The 21,213-nt window shown below is 39.9% G+C and overlaps 2 protein-coding genes across 2 annotated transcripts in view; both read left to right on the top strand.

Annotated features, from left to right (window-relative positions):
* Nucleotides 1-12,040: 12,040 nt before the first annotated feature.
* The window catches only part of LOC140743594 (V-type proton ATPase 116 kDa subunit a 1), a 52,899-nt gene continuing 43,726 nt past the window's right edge, over nt 12,041-21,213 (top strand). Inside the window, exon 1 of the mRNA XM_073075003.1 lies at nt 12,041-12,050. The gene's annotated coding sequence lies outside the window, so the exon portion shown is untranslated. The remainder of the gene's footprint in view (nt 12,051-21,213) is intronic.
* Nucleotides 17,068-17,755, top strand: LOC140743793 (uncharacterized). Its single transcript, XM_073075380.1, has 3 exons — nt 17,068-17,278; nt 17,396-17,562; nt 17,648-17,755. The coding sequence occupies exons 1-3, from the start codon at nt 17,068-17,070 to the stop codon at nt 17,753-17,755; spliced, it is 486 nt and encodes a 161-aa protein (XP_072931481.1).

The following is a 21,213-nucleotide window of genomic DNA, read 5'->3' as shown; positions in this document are numbered from 1 at the left end:
CAATAGGCTAAATCCCTCCGGAGCCATCGTCTATACGCTATAAGAGCGCGGGAGGAGCGTAAACTGCTCCCTCCAGGGAAGAGCCCGATTGGGGCATCGCGCTCGGAGGACTCCGGTTGTGTTCAATCGGAGATCCCGGAGTTCTCCACCAAGCGCTGAGGACGGCCACAGGGGAGTTTTATTGTGGTAAAAATCCCACATAACCCAGCGTCGCTCCCACGTCATTGGGTACCTTTTGAAGTTTTCCCCCTCGTAAACAAAAAAAAAGGCTATAAGAGCGTGTATTTGAACTGTTGTTCTGGATTTAAGTTATGTTAAAAGAGAGACATTCATACGAGTATGAAGCGCCTCAAATCAGTCCTCAGAAGTCATAACGCGTTTGTAATCGACGTTACGCAGGTCAATCTTATCTGAGATTGATTATAGATATCCACTTGGCAGTGGCCACTTTCAGTCAGGCGGACTGTATGTTCGTTTGCTTCTTATATGGTATAAATGTTTTAATTAGATAAATTAATATAGATTATTTTTAATGACGGTGGACAATGGAAACAGACGCCGACCCAAACGGAACTATTCAATAGAAATGGAAGTATACCGCTGGAATATGAGAGGTAAATTACTAAGTTTGTCTGAGTTGTTCTACTCCGGGCTAGGTTAGTCCCTGAGACTAATTGTTAGTCTCAGAGAGCATGGTAGTGGACTTTGGCCTACAACACATATCCTTACTAATATTATAAATCCGAAAGTAACTCTGTCTGTCTGTCTGTCTGGTTGTCTCTTCTTCACGCACAAACCACTGAACCGATTTTAATGAAATTTTGTACGAAGATAGTCTGAGACCCGAGAAAGGACACAGAATAGTTTTTATCCCGGAAATCCCACGGGAACTAGGGATGGCGATCTAAGACCGATTAATTGGAGAATCGATCTTTTGGACCCAAAACATCGATTATTTTAATCGTAAACTATCTATTTGATCAAGTGATGATCTTTAGCAAAGTTGAAGGTACGAATTTTCAGTTTTATGTATGTTAGTATGTTATATTATTTTCTTTTAAACGCGGGCGAAGCCGCGGGCAAAAACTAGTACATAATAACACGTGGTGTCGAACCGCGACACGACGCCGTGTCGAAATTTGTTACGATTAAACTTGATGATGCAATCGTAAGTATTTTTAAGTGATTTCCATTATAAACAACGGCAAGAATTCCATTCTTCGGCATTTCCACTTCTTTCCGGATTTTCTTTTTATATTACTTAACTCGTAATAGTTTTTGATTTATTAACGAAAATTAAATCATTTATACATCTTATTATGTTTAAAAAATGCATTATTTATGTGTTGAAAAAGCCTTGAGATACATTTTTCTATATGTCGTTCTGAATCGAATGAGCTATCTCACATATTTTAGGAGCTTTATTTCTATTATTCACGTTTTTGAACTTGTTGACTAGACTTAAAATTGGGGAACACGAAGGATATACTCGAAGCTTCTGAAGTACATACTCGTATGTACATTGTACAAGTACATACTCATGTGCTAGTTCCCAACCAATCACGATTTTTTAGCTTTTTGCAGCTGGCCCGAGTTATTTGACGTCCCATACATCAAAATCGTCGCAGAACTTAATTAGTGTTCTCTTTGTGAATATTCACGGCTTTATAAAATAGTTGCAGGAACTGAATACGGAATATTCGTCCAATTTAAAATACTAATAAAAAAATGAAAATCGCAAAAAATAGTTTAGAAAGAGAAGTCTCTCCTATTATTCGTATTATAATATCGAATATTTAATATCTATGTGTTATATGATTAATGTCGATAAATTTATGTTTGAATAGAATATAATAATTTTTATATTTTTTGGAGTGCATGTACATATGTATGAATAATGACTACCATTATCTTACTACTAGATCCATTTTAAGATAAGAGGTTGGATTTATACACGGGATTCATAAGTAATCGAGCTTATGTTTTTTTTTGTTATAATTACCAGTTTTAGTTTTGTACAGTATCAGCAATTATATGGTACCATAATAAAATTTTAAAATCATACTACAATTTGCTGTAATATATTGAAAAGTTTTTAATACATTCTAAAAATAATCTCTCATAAATACCTTCAAACTTCCCACCTTTCAACATTTCGTTTTACGTAAACATCACAAATTGGCAGTGAATCTTTCGCCATATCTAATTTCTAATTTTAATATTTGTCTCTGTTGTAGAAACATTAATAATATCTTGACGTAAATAAACAGAAAACTGCTTGACTGTTTACCGCACGTGTAGTATTAAATTCATAAAATAAAGTTATAATAAAAATGATTTTCGTATGTTTTTTTTTAAAACCTTTTTAGTCTATTGAATATTTGGGTAAAAAAACTCAGAGGACGCAATTTTATTTTTTAGATGTCAAAAGAGGGTTAGAATAAAGCTCCTGTAATTCCGGGACCAGAATAGGGCTACGGTATCCTCTCCCTGTCGTAACAGGCGACTAAAAGGGGACTTCCGGGGATGCGGACGGCAAGAGTGAGAGCTCAAACCGCCCGGCCAGCGACCCCGGGAAGGACGGCGGTATGTGTGGTCGCATACCATCGTGCACACGAGACGGTGTGGTAAGCGTTAAGCTCACCTGGGCGGAGCCCGACAGGGCACAGCGCTAAGAGGACTCCGGTTGCGTTTCGTTGGAGATCCCGGAGTCCTCTACGCAGCGCCGAGGACGGCCACCGGGGGGTTTTAGTGCGGTAAGAGTCCCACATAACCCTGTGACGCTCCCACGGCACCGGGTACCTTTTGAAGGCTTCCCCTTCGGTAAAAAAAATGGTCTAAGTTTGTGGGGTTTCAACTCAACTCAACTCAGCGGCCATCTTGAAAAAGGGGTGTAAATAGTTTTCACGCTACATCAGGCAAACTGTATTGCACACAAATTTTTTAAGAATAATTACAGATTAGCTACAACTTTAGTTCCGTACTTTAGTGGGACAGTAATGGGTTGATGAAATATAGAATGCCAGACCTTACAACTATGGCAAGAAAGGATATACTATGGTAATACTAAACTCCATGAGTGAATAGAAATTGGGGAATTGTGGATGAAGCGAGTACATACTTAATTTTAATGTGTTTTAATTTTAACACAGGTAATTTACTATATTTAATTATTTTCGTACGCATTTGCCTCATTAATTTAGGTCGAGGTAGAGCAATTAGCAATTGAAAATAGCTGTATCAAAGTAAATAATTTATAATTGTGGTCAAAGTATGAAATTGCAGTTTCATGTGGAAGACTGAACGTCAAAAGCGGTTACAAATAGATTTTTTCCATAAATGATGTGGCCAATGGTCATTTTATGTCCTGGTCAACATTTGTATATACAAACTATTTTGTTTCGGATCGCCTGTAAAATGCACATAATATGAACTACTATACTATTACTTACTTATTACTATCCCACGGGTCTGTCGTCAAAGTAAAGTGTTTAGGTCATAGACCTCCGCACTGGCTACTAGCGTATTGCTCATCAAACATCTATGCGTTTTTTTTAGAACTCTCAGCCGTGCAGGCTTCCTCAAGATATATTCTTTAATTCTTAAGCAAGTTATAATTGTATTCTAATATGCACTACTTTGAAATATCCAAAGTGCGTGTATGAGTTATGAATTCAGATACCCCGAATTTGAAGGTGGTAGAACCCTTCGTGGTTTGACTCCGGCAGCATCACCGCCACACCTATTTCTGCCTAACAATAGCAGTGTTAAGCGCGGCTGTGTTCTGCTTTGAACGGAGTGGTGAGGGAGACATACTTTCCCGAGGCGTTCCAGCTTAGTCCTTAGGGGTAGCAGCGCATCTATGACCGACGTCAGGTAGGAATATCTAATCCTATCTGGGGTTGATTACAGAGTTCCATGGACGACGGTAGCCATTTAACAGCAGGTGGACTGCATGCTCGTCTGCTACTCCTATATTATTTAAAAAACAAACAAAAGCTACATACATATACAATTACATATAATAAACGTAAATCTTGCAGTAGACAGAGGTTCAAAACGAGCGTTAAATATTATTTTCTAAAAAAAAATAGATATTTTACACTATTTTTTATACAGTATACATAGTTCTTTATATGTCTTGTAATAAAAATATATTCCATTTGTATTTATTTTTATTCCTAGTATATTTTTATTATTGAACGTATAAATACCGTCCTATATATTTCTGCTTTACCCAAAGGTTTGACTGATATAGAATGCTTCTAGCATTAAGTCCGCCTTTTATACCAAATTTTATGGTATAATAAAGTTCTAAATAAATAAAAAATTATACAATAATCAAGCTATTGAATATTTCTTCGTTTACAGTTTAGGGTCCGTCCCTTACGTGTCTTGTGCGTAAGTCGTCCACTATTCAACTTAGATAACGGCTAATAAATGTTACATCAAATATGTCTTAAGGAGAAGTTGTTCATTCGCCGGAGGACATTAATTATAAAGTTGCAATTTACGTGTTAACTATACAAGGGGTTTAGCATTAAACTTGGCCTGCACTGCTCAGCCCCAATAGATGCTTTACGTAACTTTCAAATTGTTTTGGTCTTAACTATGTTGGGATATGCAAGTGAGCTCTCTGTTGTCTTTACATTTAGCATCCCACACTCTGTTTTAATCTAAAAGATTTGTAAGTGTAATAAAATATAGCATTGTTAATGATATTAGTATGGTGAAACCTAGGCCATTACTGTTTCTCTAGTGTGAAATAGTTTTGCGTTTCGGTTGAAGTGGATGCAAGCTGATATGAAGCGATTGTCTTAGACATCATACGTGGAAACGTATCCATGACCATGCTTCAGGTAGAACTCCTGTTCTAAATGGAGTTGTTCACATATTATTTAAGCGGCAATCATCACTTACCATTGGGTAGACTGGAAGATGGTCTACTATTTCAATCTCATAAAAAAACACATGAAATGTTAGATTCTATAAATCCAAGCGGTTTAAAAAAATAACAAAAAAAATACAACCGACTTCTATGTCACTACAATGTACATATTTCTGTAGCACTACCATGAGTTGGCATAGAAACGCCACTATAGAAATTGTAAATAGAAAACTATTGTCATTTTGCTAGTGAATAACATAACTACTATCGTTACGGTATTTCTTGACAACGTCTGTCAAATTAATGACTCATGGTACCGAATTTGTATGGCAATAGATCATAATGATATTCGCTAGCGATTTGATTTCGATAGGTTTTTTACGTATCGAGTTACGCCACTACGGATTTTACTTCTACGAGTAACCACCAGAGGCGCTGTACAATTTTTCATACATTTATTTTACGCAGTCGCTAGCGAGTAATACTTTTGTAAAGTCATGGTAGTGCTACTGAAGTCAACGCTCAATATACTTGTATTTCGTTGGATAACGGCGTAAACAGCGTGTCCAATATGAACGCCGACTTCAGAAATATGTACTAAAGCAACGTTTATTTCAATTTATTTTTACTATTTTATCTAACAAGTAGTTGTATTTTTTTGTTCAAACTTTTTTGGCAATCTCGAGTCCCTCATCGCTCAAATCGTACTCCAGTCCTTCGAGTATCGAGTCTTACCCCAATTTACTTTCAATCAATCAACTGTCTTGTTGTATCACAAACTATATCAGTCCATTACATAGCTCCATTAAATGTTTGTCGGGTGAAATTGAAACTAATAAGTACTATTATTGTATAACTATTTACTTTAAAACGTAATATAGAACATTTATATACATTTCGAGATACATACTACATTTTCTCGATCTCTTAATTTAATGATTTAAAATATGATCAAGTTAATTTATTACGGAACGATTAATTATGATTAATTAAATAATTAACCAAAGACCTTACTTACCTTACTTCATTTATATGAATATCATTTTATTTTAATTGATCAAGAAAAAATCATACTTATTGTTTAACTTACAAATTGTCAGTTGCAATATTTTTATTAAGCTACTGATTGGCACTGTTCGTAATTTCTTTAAAACTATGTTGTGATACCTACTTTGTAAGTGAATTAGCGTGGGCATACACGACGATGTATTTTAGTTCCGTCCAATCATAGAAATAATTCATTAATGGTCGACATACTGATTCAGATGACGACTTTTATGTCTACATTACGAAAATATAGTCACAGTATCTACAATCACTTGGGCAGATCCGTGCATCTTGCCAGCTCTCGATATGTCGACATGTGAGATGATTGACGAATTCAGTCTATTTTTGAATATATCAGTCATCAATGACTATCTGTGAATTGCAAACTATTTAGAATTAGAAATTATACGTGACAATTACTTTGATTCACCAACTACAAAATATTAGCTACTTGTCTACTTTAGTCATACTAGTACCTGGCATTTTGAAGTGGAAACTTCTATAGCGCTAGCGTTGTGCACTTATTGTGATTGGTGAAAATTGTTAAACTCGCGCCAGGACACGCGGCCTGATCGAAAATTCGTAAGACGGCAAAGCAAACTGCAAAAGTCAGGATGAAATCCGGTGTCAGCATAGAAAAAACATATCAATGAGTGTCAGTTTTATTTTTATTTACTATATTTTATTATTCCGGTTTTATTTTTACCCGACTGCCAAGGAAGGGTTATGTTTTTCGCGCGTATCTTGTATGTTTGTCTTTCTTTATTTGATCCAATCTAACAAACGGCTGGATGAATTTCAACAGTTAAGATGTCATTATATTAGTCTCAATGACCCGAGTGTCCTTAGATAGGTGTTAGTAAAAAAAAAATCAAAATGGCGTATTTTTGGCGCGAAATAGTAACACATTTAAAAAAATAAGTCAACCGAACCTATCGAGTGGGGTACCAAATGAAAGGAAATTAAATGGAGATTATAAAAACATATTTGTATATATCTAAAACAGCAAGGTGACTGACTGACTGACTAACTAAATGACTTTTTCATTTTTCAGAAATCAACGTACAGCCTCAACCAAGGACCTTACAGTTCTGAAATTTTGCACATAGGTTCTCTATATAGCGTGAATAAGTACTAAGAAAGGCCTTTTGGAAATTCTACCCTTAAGAGGGTAAAATAGGGGAAAACAGTTTTTGTTAAATCCTTTAATTTTGAAGCAACTACTATAAAATTTTGTATTTGGCTTTCTGGATAAGAACGAGGACGCAATTATTTATCCCCCTCCGAAAAATCAACCTCGTAGAGGGTAAAATAAGGGTTAAAAGTTCATTTGAACAATCGTCAATTTTGAAGCAAACACTATGAAATTTTGTATCAGGCTTGTTGGATAAAAATAATGAAATACTACCTCTAACGAGGTAAAATAATGACCGAAACGTTGATTTACTGAATTTATATATTTATAGACCGTAAATGGTGGATTTTTTCGCGAAATAGTAACACGTTTTAAAAAAAGGTAACCAAACCTATCGAGTAGGGTGTTAAAAGAAAGGAAATTAAGAGGAAATTACACATACAATATATAATATATCTTATATATAAAATTCTCATGTTAGTTACCGTACTCCTCCGAAACGGCTTCACCGATTTTCACCAAATTTTATATACATATTGAGTAGGTCTGAGAATCGGCCACTATCTATTTTTTTTTACCCCTAAGTGATAAGGATTGTTCACCCTTAACATTTTTATTATATGGCAACACAACGTTTGCCGGGTCAGCTAGTACATATATACTCCTATATACACATCGAGATGACTGTCTGACTAAATGAGTGAGTTGCTGTGCCAGAGATCAACGCAAAGGGAAACCGCTGATTTTAACTTAATTGAGCACTACGAGGATAAAATAGGATAATATTGTTTGAACATCTTTTGTTTTTGAAGCAGACAGCTACTATGAAACTTTGTATTTGGTATTCTGGATAAATATAATGAAATGCCTATTTCACTGCTTTTGGAAATTCTACTTCAGCCTTATGGTGCAGTCGGGTTTTTGATTTTTTAAATTAATTACTTGTTATTTACTATATTTTATTATTTTTTTTATTTACTATATTTACTGCACTAAAACCCCCCCGGTGGCCGTCCTCAACGCTGCATAAAGGACTCCGGGATCTCCAGAAGAACGCAACTGGAGTCCTCTTAGCGCGTTGCCCCGTCGGGCTCCACCCATGTGAGCTTGCCGCTCGCCACACCGTCTGTTGTACACGACGGTATGCGACCACACATACCGCTGCCCTTCCCGGGATCGATTACCGGGTGGTTCGAGCTCCCACTCTTGCTGCATGCAACCCCGGAAGCCCTTTTTAGTCGCCTCTTACGACAGGCAGGGGGTATCATAGCCCTATTCTGGTCCCGGAACTACAGGGAAGCCGCGCCGGGGGCCCTTAACTACGGCCGCGGCGACTCCTCCTCCGAGCGAGTTCAGCGCGCTCCCTTGCTCGTTCGGCGTCTTCCTTCGCAGACATGACCACGTCGCAGAAGGTGATCATGCCGTTCCAGGCTTCGCTGCACTGATCCATCGCCCCAACGATGGCCGACGGGAAAGATCCGGTCCCACTTTTTCGACAAGGATCCGCCGCTGCGACTCCCACGCTAGGCAGTACTGCAGCGTGTGCTGTGCGGAGTCCTCGTCGTGCCCACAGTGTTGGCACTGGGCCGTCTTTTTATCCTATTCAGATACTCACCGAAACAGCCATGTCCGGAGAGTATCTGAGTAAGGCGGTAGGTCACTCTACCCCTGCTCTTCAGCCAGGCCCGAAAGTTCGGTAGGATAGCGTCAACCACCCTGCGTATGTTCCGAGGCTCCTGGAGCCGTTCACGCCAGCACCTTAGAGCGCGCTATGTGACTCTCCTCCGAAGCGCTCCGATCGTTTTTTCGTCGAAGGGTTCAGTCCCCTGACGGTGGACGCGGATCTTATACAAGACCCGTGCGTCCATATCCGCGAGAATGTCCAGGGGCGGAAACCGCCCGAGGACTGTCGCCGCCTCATACGATATGGTACGATATCCACGGGCGACTCTGATTGCGATCGTACGTTGCGCGGAGTTCAGCTTCCGCACGACGCCGGCTGGCAGAATACTTGTCCGACCACACCGGCGCACCGCAGAGCGCAATCGAGCGTATCACACCCGCGTAGAGGCGGCGGACTTCTTCCCTTGGTCCCCCGAGATTTGGCAGCAGTCTATGCATAGCACCCGCTACCTTATGAATTCGACGGACGAGACGGTCGAAGTGCTCGTCGGCTGTCCAGTGTTAGGCCAAGGTACTTCATGAACCTGCCTATCCGGACGTCCGCTTCACCGACACGCACTGGCTGGACTCTCGGCTTACGGCCGTGGAACCATATCGCCTCGGTTTTCTGGGGCGCTATCTGTAGGCCCAACCCGCGAATCTTCGCTACGGCGCGTGCCACCCCGAGCTCTGCTAGCCGAACCTTTCTCGTAAAACACACCCCTTCAGTGAGAACGAGGCTGTCATCGGCGTAGCAGACGATGTTCACTCCTGGTGGGAGCATCGTTCTCAGCTCCGCGTCATATGCGATATTCCACAGTAGTGGGCCCAGTATCGAACCTTGTGGCACCCCGCGCATGACGTTCCTCTCGCGAACGCTCCCATAGCGACCTGGGAAGCGGGTACACCTGTCCGACAAGTAGGCCTTCAAAACTTCCTGTATATAGGAAGGCACTTGGTGGACAGACAGGCCCTTCATGATCGCTCTCCAGGGCAGAGAGTTAAAAGCGTTGACAATGTCAAGGCTTACTGCCAAGACTACTCTACCCTGGGACATGGCCTGCTATGAGAGCATTCGGACTCTAAGGATGGCGTCCACTGTTGAACGCCGCTGCCGAAAACCGAACTGGTTGTCGGAAAGGTCCGGGCCATGGTACGCTAAGTACTGGCTAATTCGAGAAGAAATGATCCTCTCGAATAGCTTGCCCGCCTCATCCAACAAACTGATTGCTCGTTGCTCTCAAAAACTTCTTCTTTTTTCCGTGCACTTTAATGTTACCCTATATTTTTCTCATTATTAAATTTGATTTGCAAATTATTTTATTTGTTTTTTCATTATTTTATTTAATTTGAATTAAAAAACCAATTCTCGTGTGAGCAAAAAGGTACATTTATTACTTGTCTTACTTTCAAGGCTTGTTGTACTTTTGGTGTTACTTAAAACTTTAAATCAGGAATAACTAAATGTGTAAATGTAAACATATAAATAAATTGCAATTTTTATTATATATATTATAACGTTACCTATCACTCTATACTAATCATTATATGCATGCTAACTTAGTTTTTTCCGCATATTTGTTTCGTTTAATTGCATCTGAAACGGACAGAGCCAATACTTGAATACGGTTTGATAGAGTTTGTACAGTGAGCTCCGAACAGCTCTGTCCACGTCGCTCGCCGTAATGACAGTATGAGTGACGCTTCGCAAATTCTGTGGACTTGTGAACTACTGGATGATATATTAGGTACCAATAACGGTCATAGGGACGTAAGCTGGTGAATGCGAGATAAGAGCGTCTATTTGGTACTATATTGGAATCCTACCTGAGATCAGCCACAAACACGTTGTTATCCCTAAGAACTAAATTTGACAGCTTCCGATACGTATATCTTCCTTTTAATTTCATCCAAATCAAGACATAACAGTGTTAAACATACTTGTAAATGCAAGCGCAAAAAAGCGCAATCGTGATTGAAACTCGACCTCTAGACCGAGAGGTCCGAGCTTCGAAGCCCAGGCGAAACCTCTCAGTTTTAAAGTTATTAATTATCATATGCTTTAAAGGTATGTAAAGTCTTCTAAAACGCACTTGGTGAGTGCCGTGGACTAGGGCCCAATCCTTCTTATTCGGAGAGAAAACCTGTGCCCATCAGTGCTTCCGTAATGGGTTGAGGACAACCTCTAAATGTACTACATATTTACACTCGTACCTCAGGGCTCATTAACACTGTGTAGTCTTTCTCCTGCGGCAAACTACTTCCTCTGCCAAAGGCCAATATCATCTTTTTTTTATAATATAGAAGTAGCAGACGACCATGCAGTCCACCTGATGGTAAGTGGCTACTGCCGCCCATGAACATTTGTAATGAACCCCAGATAGTGTTAGATATTCCTACTTGAGGTCGGCCACAGATGCGCCGCTTCCCCTGAGGACTAAGCTGGAACGCCTTGAAAAAGTCTGTCTCCCTTACCACACCCTTCAAACCGGAACACAGTAGCGCCTAAAACTGCTGCTGTTAGGCAGAAATAGGTGTGGCGAACCACAAAGGGTTCTGCCACCTTCAATCAATCTATTTACATTACGACGAGCGAATTTTCCCAATGACTTTGATCAGTCGCTTCTACTACCCATGAGAGCTCGATTGCGGCCTTCTCGGAAGCTGGCCTTTCCACGAGCGCTGTTGACTGCCTACATGGAAGCTCGGTTGACCGACGCTGAACCCTGATGCGTCAATAGTTGACAGTCGACTTTATACTGCGAATTCAGATGTGAAACGAATGTTTACACTGGGTTGGTAGTCGCCTCTGGCAAGCAAACGAATACGGTTGAAGGCCCTGTGTGAATGAGCGCTTATTTAGCTTCGAAAAGCAATGAATTTTCGGAAATCTGTCGAGTGTCGACTTATGCAAATAATTGCTGTTCCATAGCGAAAATAATATTCATGACGTAAAATGAAATGTGGGACTATAAATATTTTAAATAATTCGCCCAGTACGAGTCAAACTCGCACGTGGAGGCTTCCGTACCACCAAATGTTCATTCTTTTTTACTTATTTTTATTAATTTTAATATTTTCAACAATACTTAGTTATATGGCACAACAATAGATGATGTTGGGTCATGATAAATGATATGTAAATTTTCAAAAATACATAAGTATTATTTGCCCCATAGACCCCAAAAAAATAGATAGCGTTAGGGTGATGATGAATGATACGTAAACAACATATAATAAAATTAACTATATTATAATTTGTTTTATGTTTCAGAATTTGTATTTGTTATTATACCAGTTATAGTAGTAAACGGATTGCAAAAATTTCAACCGTCTTCCTAGTAGAAGACTAACGAAGAACGAGAAAATTAACGGTTTAACAGTTAATCGAAAAATGTTGAAAAATTCTGGATTGTTGTATGAAGATTCCCCTTTAATATTCACCTTTATTTTATTTTTAGTATGTGTCTATCTATTACGGTGTCTATCTGTTACGGTTCCGGAGATATGGCCCTGTGACAGACGGACAAACGGACAGACGGATAGACAGCGAAGTCGTAGTAATAGGGTTCCGTTTTTACCCTTTGGGTGCGGAACCCTAAAAATGAGACCGGGAAGTTGTGCGGTCTTTCAATACAAGTAGAAAAATAAGATGATATCAGTGATTCAAATTTAGCAGTATTTTTGAATACCTCCGCTTTAAAGAATTTAAAAATTACGTATAGGTAATTAAAAGTATTTTTTATATGTGTAGTATAATTTTCGTAATACGCTTTGAAACGTAATCGAAACTGCTGTCCGTGTTAATATTAAAGTAAATAAATCTTAATGCAATATTTTTTATAATATCGGAGTAGAAAATTAAATAAAGCATGCAGTCCACCTGATGGTGACTACTGCCGCCCGTGGACCTCTGTAATCAATCCCAGATAGGATTAGATTCCTACCTGAGGTCAGCTACATATGCAACGCTACCTCTAAAAATTAAGCTGGAACGCTTCGGAAAAGTATATTTTGAGAGGAGACCCGTGCCCAGCAGTTGGAAAGCAGCATGATGATATTATGGAGATCGGCAACCGTAATCGTAGCAATCGGATATTCGAAAAAATATTCGAAACTCTATCCGAACCAGATACAAAAGTTTCGAATAATTTAGAGCATTTCAGAGATACATAATGACAAGTTTTACTGTACCTACTTACTCCTTTCTATAAATAAAATTAAAACATTATCTATTTGTATTCCCTGTACTTTAATAACTGAACTATCGGATAGTTTACAAAATGAGAGGGATTAGGCCATAGTCCACCGCGCTGGCCAAGTGCGAATTGGTAGACTTCACATACCATTGAAAACGTTTTTTTAGATTCCTCAATTATGCAGGTTTCCTCAGGATATTTTCCTTCAACGTTTAAGCAATTTCTAATATCCCTGTATGAATCTAATAGTTAATAGAAAAAGTTCTAGAGTCAGAAGTAAACGAAGCGCTGTACTCAACTATAATATTTCCCTGTAATAACTATAAGTAATGTACCTACACCTGCATAAAAACAAACAAAACATATTTCATAACGTTAGATAACTAACTAAAAGAGAAATGTTCCACACAGTTATGCTGCGCCTCGCAGGGATATCATGGCGACGTAGCCAGTACCAGCCGTGGCTACCTCGGAGAACTATTATTATTATACTGTCGTAAAATCAAAATGCGTTTTATTATCTACAAACAAGGACCAACCACAATGAAGTTTACTGGCTCTATTTAAGATACATGTTTACTTGTTTTGTTAGTTCGTATACATATGCATGAGAAGGCTAAATTTGCAACTTGAAGTTCCACCCGATTGAGGTGAAATTTTGTACACACATTTTATTTGGATGACTAGTAAGAACGTTTTAAATTTAGTATGGCAGTCACTCGCCCCCAGATGAATCACAGTCACAGTCAACGAATGAGTTTGCTAAGAAGAAAACAAACCCAAGTTACAAAAAGCTTGTTTGTAAAAACTTTTTTTAAAATAAATTAATTTTATTTTTCTTACAGACGCATCGTTATTAATAATTTCATAAGCTATTAATAATAGCTAGGCAGAAACTTAGAAATTAAGAAAACCAGACAATATTTGGTCAGAAAACGTTAGCTCCCACTCATTTTGACAGAAATCCGTTGGCTACGTAGCCAGTGCCGTCGCTCTGCAGTGGAAACACGATTCTGCGTAAACAAGTTGTACGTACAAGCTCCTTTGAGCGCAACACATACACATAATTACGATTCGGATAGTATTTTAATAACTCTGGAATTTAATAGACTGGAATTAATTTTAACCCTGTATTTAACCAAAGAGATTCATTACATGCAGAGCTTTTAAACTACATATATTCGGGATGTAACAGAAATACATATGTACATGTTATGAGTTCTCAAGTTCACTATTGGATTCAATTTTCAATAGTTGTAGCAGGCACACTATAATACCGTATACCGTATAGGCTGAAGGTGGCAGAACCCTATGTGGTTCGACTCCGGCGGCACCAACGCCGCACCTATTTCTACCTAGCAACTGCAGTGCTTAACGCTGCTGTGTTCTAGTTTGAAAGTGTGGTAAGGTATATATTTTTCCGAAGCGGTCCAGCTTAATCCTTGAGGTAGTGGTGCATCTGCAGCCGACCTCAGGTAGGATCTAATCCTATCTGGGATTGATTACAGATGGCCACGGGTGGCAGTAGCCACTTACCATCATGTGGACTGCATGCTTCATTTGTACTCCGATATTATAAAAAATATTGCATTTAGATTTATTTACTTTAATATTAACACAGACAGCATTTTCGATTACGTTTCAAAGCGTATTCTGAAAATTATACTACACATATAAAAAAATACTTTTAATTACCTATACGTAATTTTTAAATTCTTTAACCGGACGTATTCCAATTTTTACTGCTAAATTTGAATCACTGACATCATCATATTTTTCTACTTGAGTTGAAAGACTGCAGAACTTAAAAAAAATTCGAGAGTCTATCCGAACCAGTACCCTTACCAGGAGTTTTTATATCAGCCCATACAATTTCCAATCAGCGCCCCTAGCGGATTGTGTCGGAATTTGGAAATAGTATGGGCCAATACGTAAACAAATACCAAAACAGTCATATTTGCCAAAACGTAAAAACTCATGGTAAGGGTACAGATACAAAAGTTTCGAATAATTTAGAGCATTTCAGAAATACGTCATGACAAAGTTTTACTGTACCTACTTATTCCTTTCTATAAATAAAATTAAAACATTACCTATTTGTATTATTTCCATACACATTGCACAGAATTGCAATACTTGGAAGACTATCGTAGACAAGGCTGTTCTTGATGGTCACGACCCTCAGTCATGAGGATTCGACTAAGAAGAATATTTGTATTATATGTACTTTAATAACTCAACTATCCGAAATTATCGGATATATTGTAATTATTCCATGTCCATGATGGTAGTTAAAACCTCCATTTTTGTAGATTTTCCATACACAATCCAGTATTTTTCATAAATTTGTATCCATTTGCAGATCTCAAATTTCAAATGCATAAGATCAGACACATTAACATGTTATGTTACGACTTATCTGTTAATATGTTCAAAACAATGTTTCAGGTGAACTTTGAAGCTGGTTGAACCCTTTATGGATCGACTTTCGTAGCACCAACGCCACGCCTATTTCTGCCTCACAACAGCAGTGTTTAATGATGCTATGATCAGCTTTCAAGGGTACGGGTCACATAGTTATCCGAGTCGTACCATCTTAGTCCTCTGAGGTAGCAACGCAGTATAAACTTTTGGGTAGGCATCTAATCTTACTTGAGGTTCATCACAGATGTCCATAGGCTGCAGTAGTCTTTTACTATCAGGTTTGCATGCTAGGTTGCATTATAAACAAGTAATTTAATTTAAAAAATCAAAAAACCCGACTGCACTAAAAAGGCTGAAGTAGAATTTCCAAAAACAGTGAAATAGGCGTTTCATTATTTTTATCCAGAAAGCCAAATACACAGTTTCATAGCTGCTGTTCATCTGTTCAGCTGTTTCATCTGCTTCAGAAACAAACGATGTTGAAACAATATTATCCTATTTTATCCTCGTTGTGCCCATTTACGTTATATAAAGAATATATGTGTAAAACTCCAGCACTGTAAAGTTCAGCGGTTTCCTTTTATGTTGATCTCTGGCACAGCAACTTACTCATTCAGTCAAACAGTCATCTCAACATGTTATATATATGTATATATAATGTATGGATAAGTTCCTTTATTTTGATACACTACTCGAAAGGTTTGGTTAACTGTCACGCTCTATAGAATATACAATTTCAGTAATTCAAAGTTGCACTCATTATTTTACCTCGTTAGGGGTAGAATTTTACTATTTTTATGCAACAAGCCAGATACAAAGTTTCATAGTGTTTGCTTCAAAATTGACGGTGGTTCAAATAAACTTTTAACCCTTATTTTACTCTCTACGGGGTAGATTTATCGGAAGGGGATAAATAGGTATGTCCTTGTTCCTATCCAGAAAGCGAAATACTAAATTTTATAGAAGTTGCTTCAAAATTAAAGGATTTCAAAAATACTGTCATCCGCTATTTTACCCTTAGGGATAGAATTTCCAAAAGGCCTTTCTTAGTACGTATTTACCAGCGAACCCATTCGTGCAAAATTTCAGAACTCTAATTTAAGTGGTTTTGGCTGTACGTTGGTTTCTGAAAAATGAAAAAGTCGTTTAGTTAATCAGTCAGTCAGTCAGTCACCTTGTTGTTCTATATATATACAAATATGTTTTTATAATCTCCGTTAAATTTACTTTCATTTGATACCCGTTATGTTCGGTTAAGTTTTTTTTAAAATGTGTTAGTATTTCGCGCCAAAAATCCGCCATTTTTTTTTCTTACACCTATCTAAGGACAATCGGGTCATTGAGACGAATATAATGACACCTTAACTGTCGACTTTCATCCAGCCGTTAGTTAGATCCGACCAAATAAAGAAAGACAAACATACAAAATACGCGCGTAAAACATAACCTTTCGAAACGAAAATAAAAAGTACGTTTATAGATGTACACTTAAGCCACTTAAATGGACTGTATGCTATCGTTTGATACACATTACCGTGCCGTGTGGTGCCGGCTGCGAATAGCACCACTCCCTCTCTTCCCGTGGATGTCGTAAGAGTCGACTAAGGGACAAAACCAGGAGATGGGCAGCAGCGTCTCTCTGTGAATTTACCACCATACTGCGGTCACCAACACGCACAGCCAAGCGCGGTGACTATGGCAACAACCCCCTAATGGCAGCTGCAACAAAACCCCGGCCCCCAGTCCCCGGCAGGCCCGCTATTCCTGGCTACGGTAGCGGTCACGGTTACGGCGGGGCAGGGGGTGCTAAGAATCTCCGGCAGAGATCGGGCTACCATAAACGACGACTGCTGCACCTGGCAACATATAACACCAGGACTCTGAGGAACGATGAGAAGATATATGAGCTGGAAGAAGAGATAGGCAAGTTAAACTGGAGTATTATAGGGTTGTCGGAAGTCCGAAGACAGGGGGAGGACTCGACGATCCTAAAATCCGGTAACTTGCTCTATCACCGGGAGGGCGAACATCTGTCCCAAGGTGGTGTCGGGTTTATCGTCAACAAGTCCCTCGTCAACAACATAGTGGAGATCAAGAGTGTGTCGCCAAGGGTAGCATACCTTATACTCAGAGTATCTAAAAGATACTCGCTGAAGGTCATACAGGTATATGCGCCGACATCGACACACTCCGACGACGAGGTTGAGGTTATGTATGAGGACATATCAAAAGCCATACATACCTCAAAATCGTACTTCACGGTTGTGATGGGGGACTTCAATGCAAAACTAGGTGTCCAATATGGCGATGAGTCGAAGGTGGGGCCTTTTGGATTTGGTCATCGGAACCATCGAGGCCACTTGCTGGCTAACTTTTTGGAAAAGGAAGGACTCTATATGATGAACTCCTTTTTCAGGAAGAAGCCCCAGAGGAAGTGGACCTGGATGAGTCCCGATGGTACTACCAAAAACGAGATTGACTTCATACTGGCGGACAAACGGCATATATTTAACGATGTCTCTGTGATCAATAGGCTTAAAACCGGAAGCGATCACCGGATGGTTAGAGGCACGTTAAATATCCAAGTCAAGCTGGAACGGTCCCGCCTTATGAAGTCGATACTTCGTCCAACACCTTGCCAGGTCCAGGGCTCTGAAGACTTTCGACTCGAGCTCGATAATCGTCTGCGATGCCTAGAACATTGCGTAGATGTTGACGATATCAACACCAAGTTGGTAGAAACTGTCCGTGAGGTGGGGTCGAAGTACTACCAGACCGCCTCCAAAAGAACAACTCAAAGGCTCTCAGCCCATACACTCGGACTTATGGCAGAGCGGCGGGCAATGTGTGTGCAGTCTCCGGCTTCACTGTCTAAGTACAGGCGGCTCAACGCACAGATCTTTAATAGAATGCGACACGACTTGCGCCTCTCTAATGCTATTCGCATTAAAGAGTGCATTGAGCGGAATAAAGGCTCCAAAGTCTTCGCAAGGGATCTGCGTGTTGGGCAAAGCTTGCTGACGCAGCTGAGGACGGATGCCGGCACCACAGTTGCCACGAGGCCTGAAGTTCTGAGAGAAATTGAGAAGTTCTACGGACAGTTATATACCACTTCGCGTGCGCCTCTACGACCTGTCTTTGACAAGCGAGCCACGCTAACCCGGCACTATACCGAAGATATCCCGGGCGTCAGCCTTTACGAGATAAGAATGGCCCTCAAACAGCTCAAAAACAACCGAGCACCTGGCGAAGACGGAATAACAACGGAACTGCTAAAAGCAGGTGGCAAACCGATTCTAATAGCACTCCAACAGCTATTCGATTCCGTCATTAGCCAGGGTATAGCACCGGAGGCGTGGAGCAAAAGCGTGGTGGTACTGTTCTTCAAAAAAGGCGATACGTCTTTGTTGAAGAACTACAGGCCCATTGCGCTTTTGAGCCATGTCTACAAAGTGTTCTCGAGGGTCATCTACAATCGAATAGCTCGCAGGCTCGACGACTTCCAGCCTCCCGAACAAGCCGGCTTTCGAAAAGGCTTTAGCACCATGGACCACATACACACGCTGCGGCAGGTGGTACAGAAGTCCGAGGAGTACAACCTGCCGTTGTGCGTGGCTTATGTGGACTATGAGAAAGCCTTCGATTCTATCGAGACGTGGGCGGTATTGGAGTCACTCCAGAGGTGCCAGATCGACTATCGATACATCGAAGTGTTGAAGTGTATGTATAAGGCAGCCTCAATGACGATCCGATTACACGACAGAAGTACGAACCCCATCCAAGTGCAGCGAGGTGTGAGACAGGGTGACGTATTGTCTCCAAAACTGTTTACCGCTGCACTGGAGGACGTGTTCAAACTGATGGAGTGGAAAGGATTCGGCATCAACATCGATGGCGAATATATCACTCACCTTCGATTCGCAGACGATATCGTCACCATGGCGGAGTCGCTGGAGGACCTCAATACCATGCTCAATGACCTCTGTGGCGCCTCTCAACGGGTAGGTCTTAAGATGAACATGGACAAGACGAAGATCATGTCTAACGTCCATGTCACACCCATACCGGTCGTTGTAGATGGCGTCACACTCGAAGTTGTTGACGAATACGTTTACCTGGGACAGATAATCCAGATGGGTAAGTCCAACTTCGAGAAAGAGGTCACTCGTAGAATCCGACTCGGTTGGGCAGCGTTCGGGAAATTGCGTGACATCTTCTCATCCAAGATACCTCAGAGCCTGAAGTCGAAGATGTTCGAGCAGTGTGTGTTGCCAGTGATGACGTACGGTGCCGAGACGTGGTCTTTCACTGTGAGCCTTATACGAAGACTCAAAGTCGCTCAGCGAGCTATGGAGAGAGCTATGCTCGGTATTTCCCTACGCGACAGAATTCGCAACGAGGAAATCCGTAGGCGAACGAAAGTTACCGACATAGCTCTCAAAATAAGCAAGCTGAAGTGGCAATGGGCTGGCCACATAGTTCGTAGGACCGATAACCGGTGGGGTCGGAAGGTCCTCGAATGGAGACCACGTCTCGGCAAAAGGAGTACAGGACGCCCCCCGACCAGGTGGACTGACGACCTGAAGCGGACGGCGGGTAACCGCTGGATGCAGACGGCCCAAGACCGGTCGGAGTGGCGCAGACTAGGGGAGGCCTATGTCCAGCAGTGGACCAGTAAAGGCTGATGGATGGATGGATGGATGATACACATTATAAAAATGTGGAAACGGAAATGGAAAGTAAATTTAAACGAATGTGTATAGAAGTGTACTTAAAAGCAATGTACCAGATTTTCCCCCGCTTTCAACTCTCGCTCAAGCGTAAACAATCGCATTATTATTTAAATTGTCCGTCCGTTACAATCACTTAAGGATCCATATGTATCACCCTAGGGAGTTGACATTGGAAACAGGCCATGGGCGATGGGAAGTGTCATACACATTGACAGTAATCGCGTATTCATACGTATTACAACTACTCGTACATCACAACAATTGCGTCGACAGGTGAAATTTTTAGGGTTCCGTACCCAAAGGGTAAAAACTCTATTACTAAGCCTCCGCTGTCCGTCCGTCAATCCATCTATCACAGGGCTGTGATAGACAGATAGGTACATGAAACTTTTCAATCAAATGCATCATCAATCAAACAAAATTCAAATCAAATCAAATTTATTTGCAAGAACATTGTATTTAAAATACAAGGATCTTAAATTTATAACAAGTACCTTATGTTCTACCACATTGGACGTACAACATTTATGTACGTTGTTCATTATTACATCCTTAATTAAGTACTCTACGGTCTACAGTCTACATGGCAAAGTCAAATATATATCATACAGAAATCGTCAAAAATAAAATGACATAATTTAAGTCAATGTCATTAAATTTAACATCACTAATAATTCTAAGTTCAACTACATAGTGAATACCAATCAAAATTTACAGAGCATCTATAAAGTTGGGCACTATAACAACGAAATCTTAAAATATTTGAAAATTAATGGGGGTCGTCATACCAGAAACAGCATTTTTCGACGTTATTCACTTTATCTATTGACCTCTGATAGGTAGACAGTTCAAAATTTCACGATGGCAAAATTTCATAAATTTTACGGCTGCTATGATTACTGTTAGGAATTTACGTGTATAAACTGCACAATTTTTAATCTGTTTCTTGTTACTTGTCAAAACTGTCAGATGTTGTTGAAATGTATTTCCATTAAAAGAAATAAAATCTTTATACATAATAGTAATCGAGTGTTAGTTTGGCCCTAACCCATCAATTACAAATACTAAAAAAAGAACAATAAAACAAATAAACATTATTTGGTAAAATATCCTCCGTGTGCGAGC

This window comes from Epargyreus clarus, unplaced genomic scaffold (genome assembly GCF_041222505.1).
Source record: "Epargyreus clarus isolate Ecla_fem2 unplaced genomic scaffold, WU_Ecla_fem_2.2 ptg000007l, whole genome shotgun sequence".
NCBI classification, from domain to species: Eukaryota; Metazoa; Arthropoda; class Insecta; order Lepidoptera; family Hesperiidae; genus Epargyreus; species Epargyreus clarus.
This window is presented reverse-complemented; position numbering and strand designations above follow the sequence as displayed.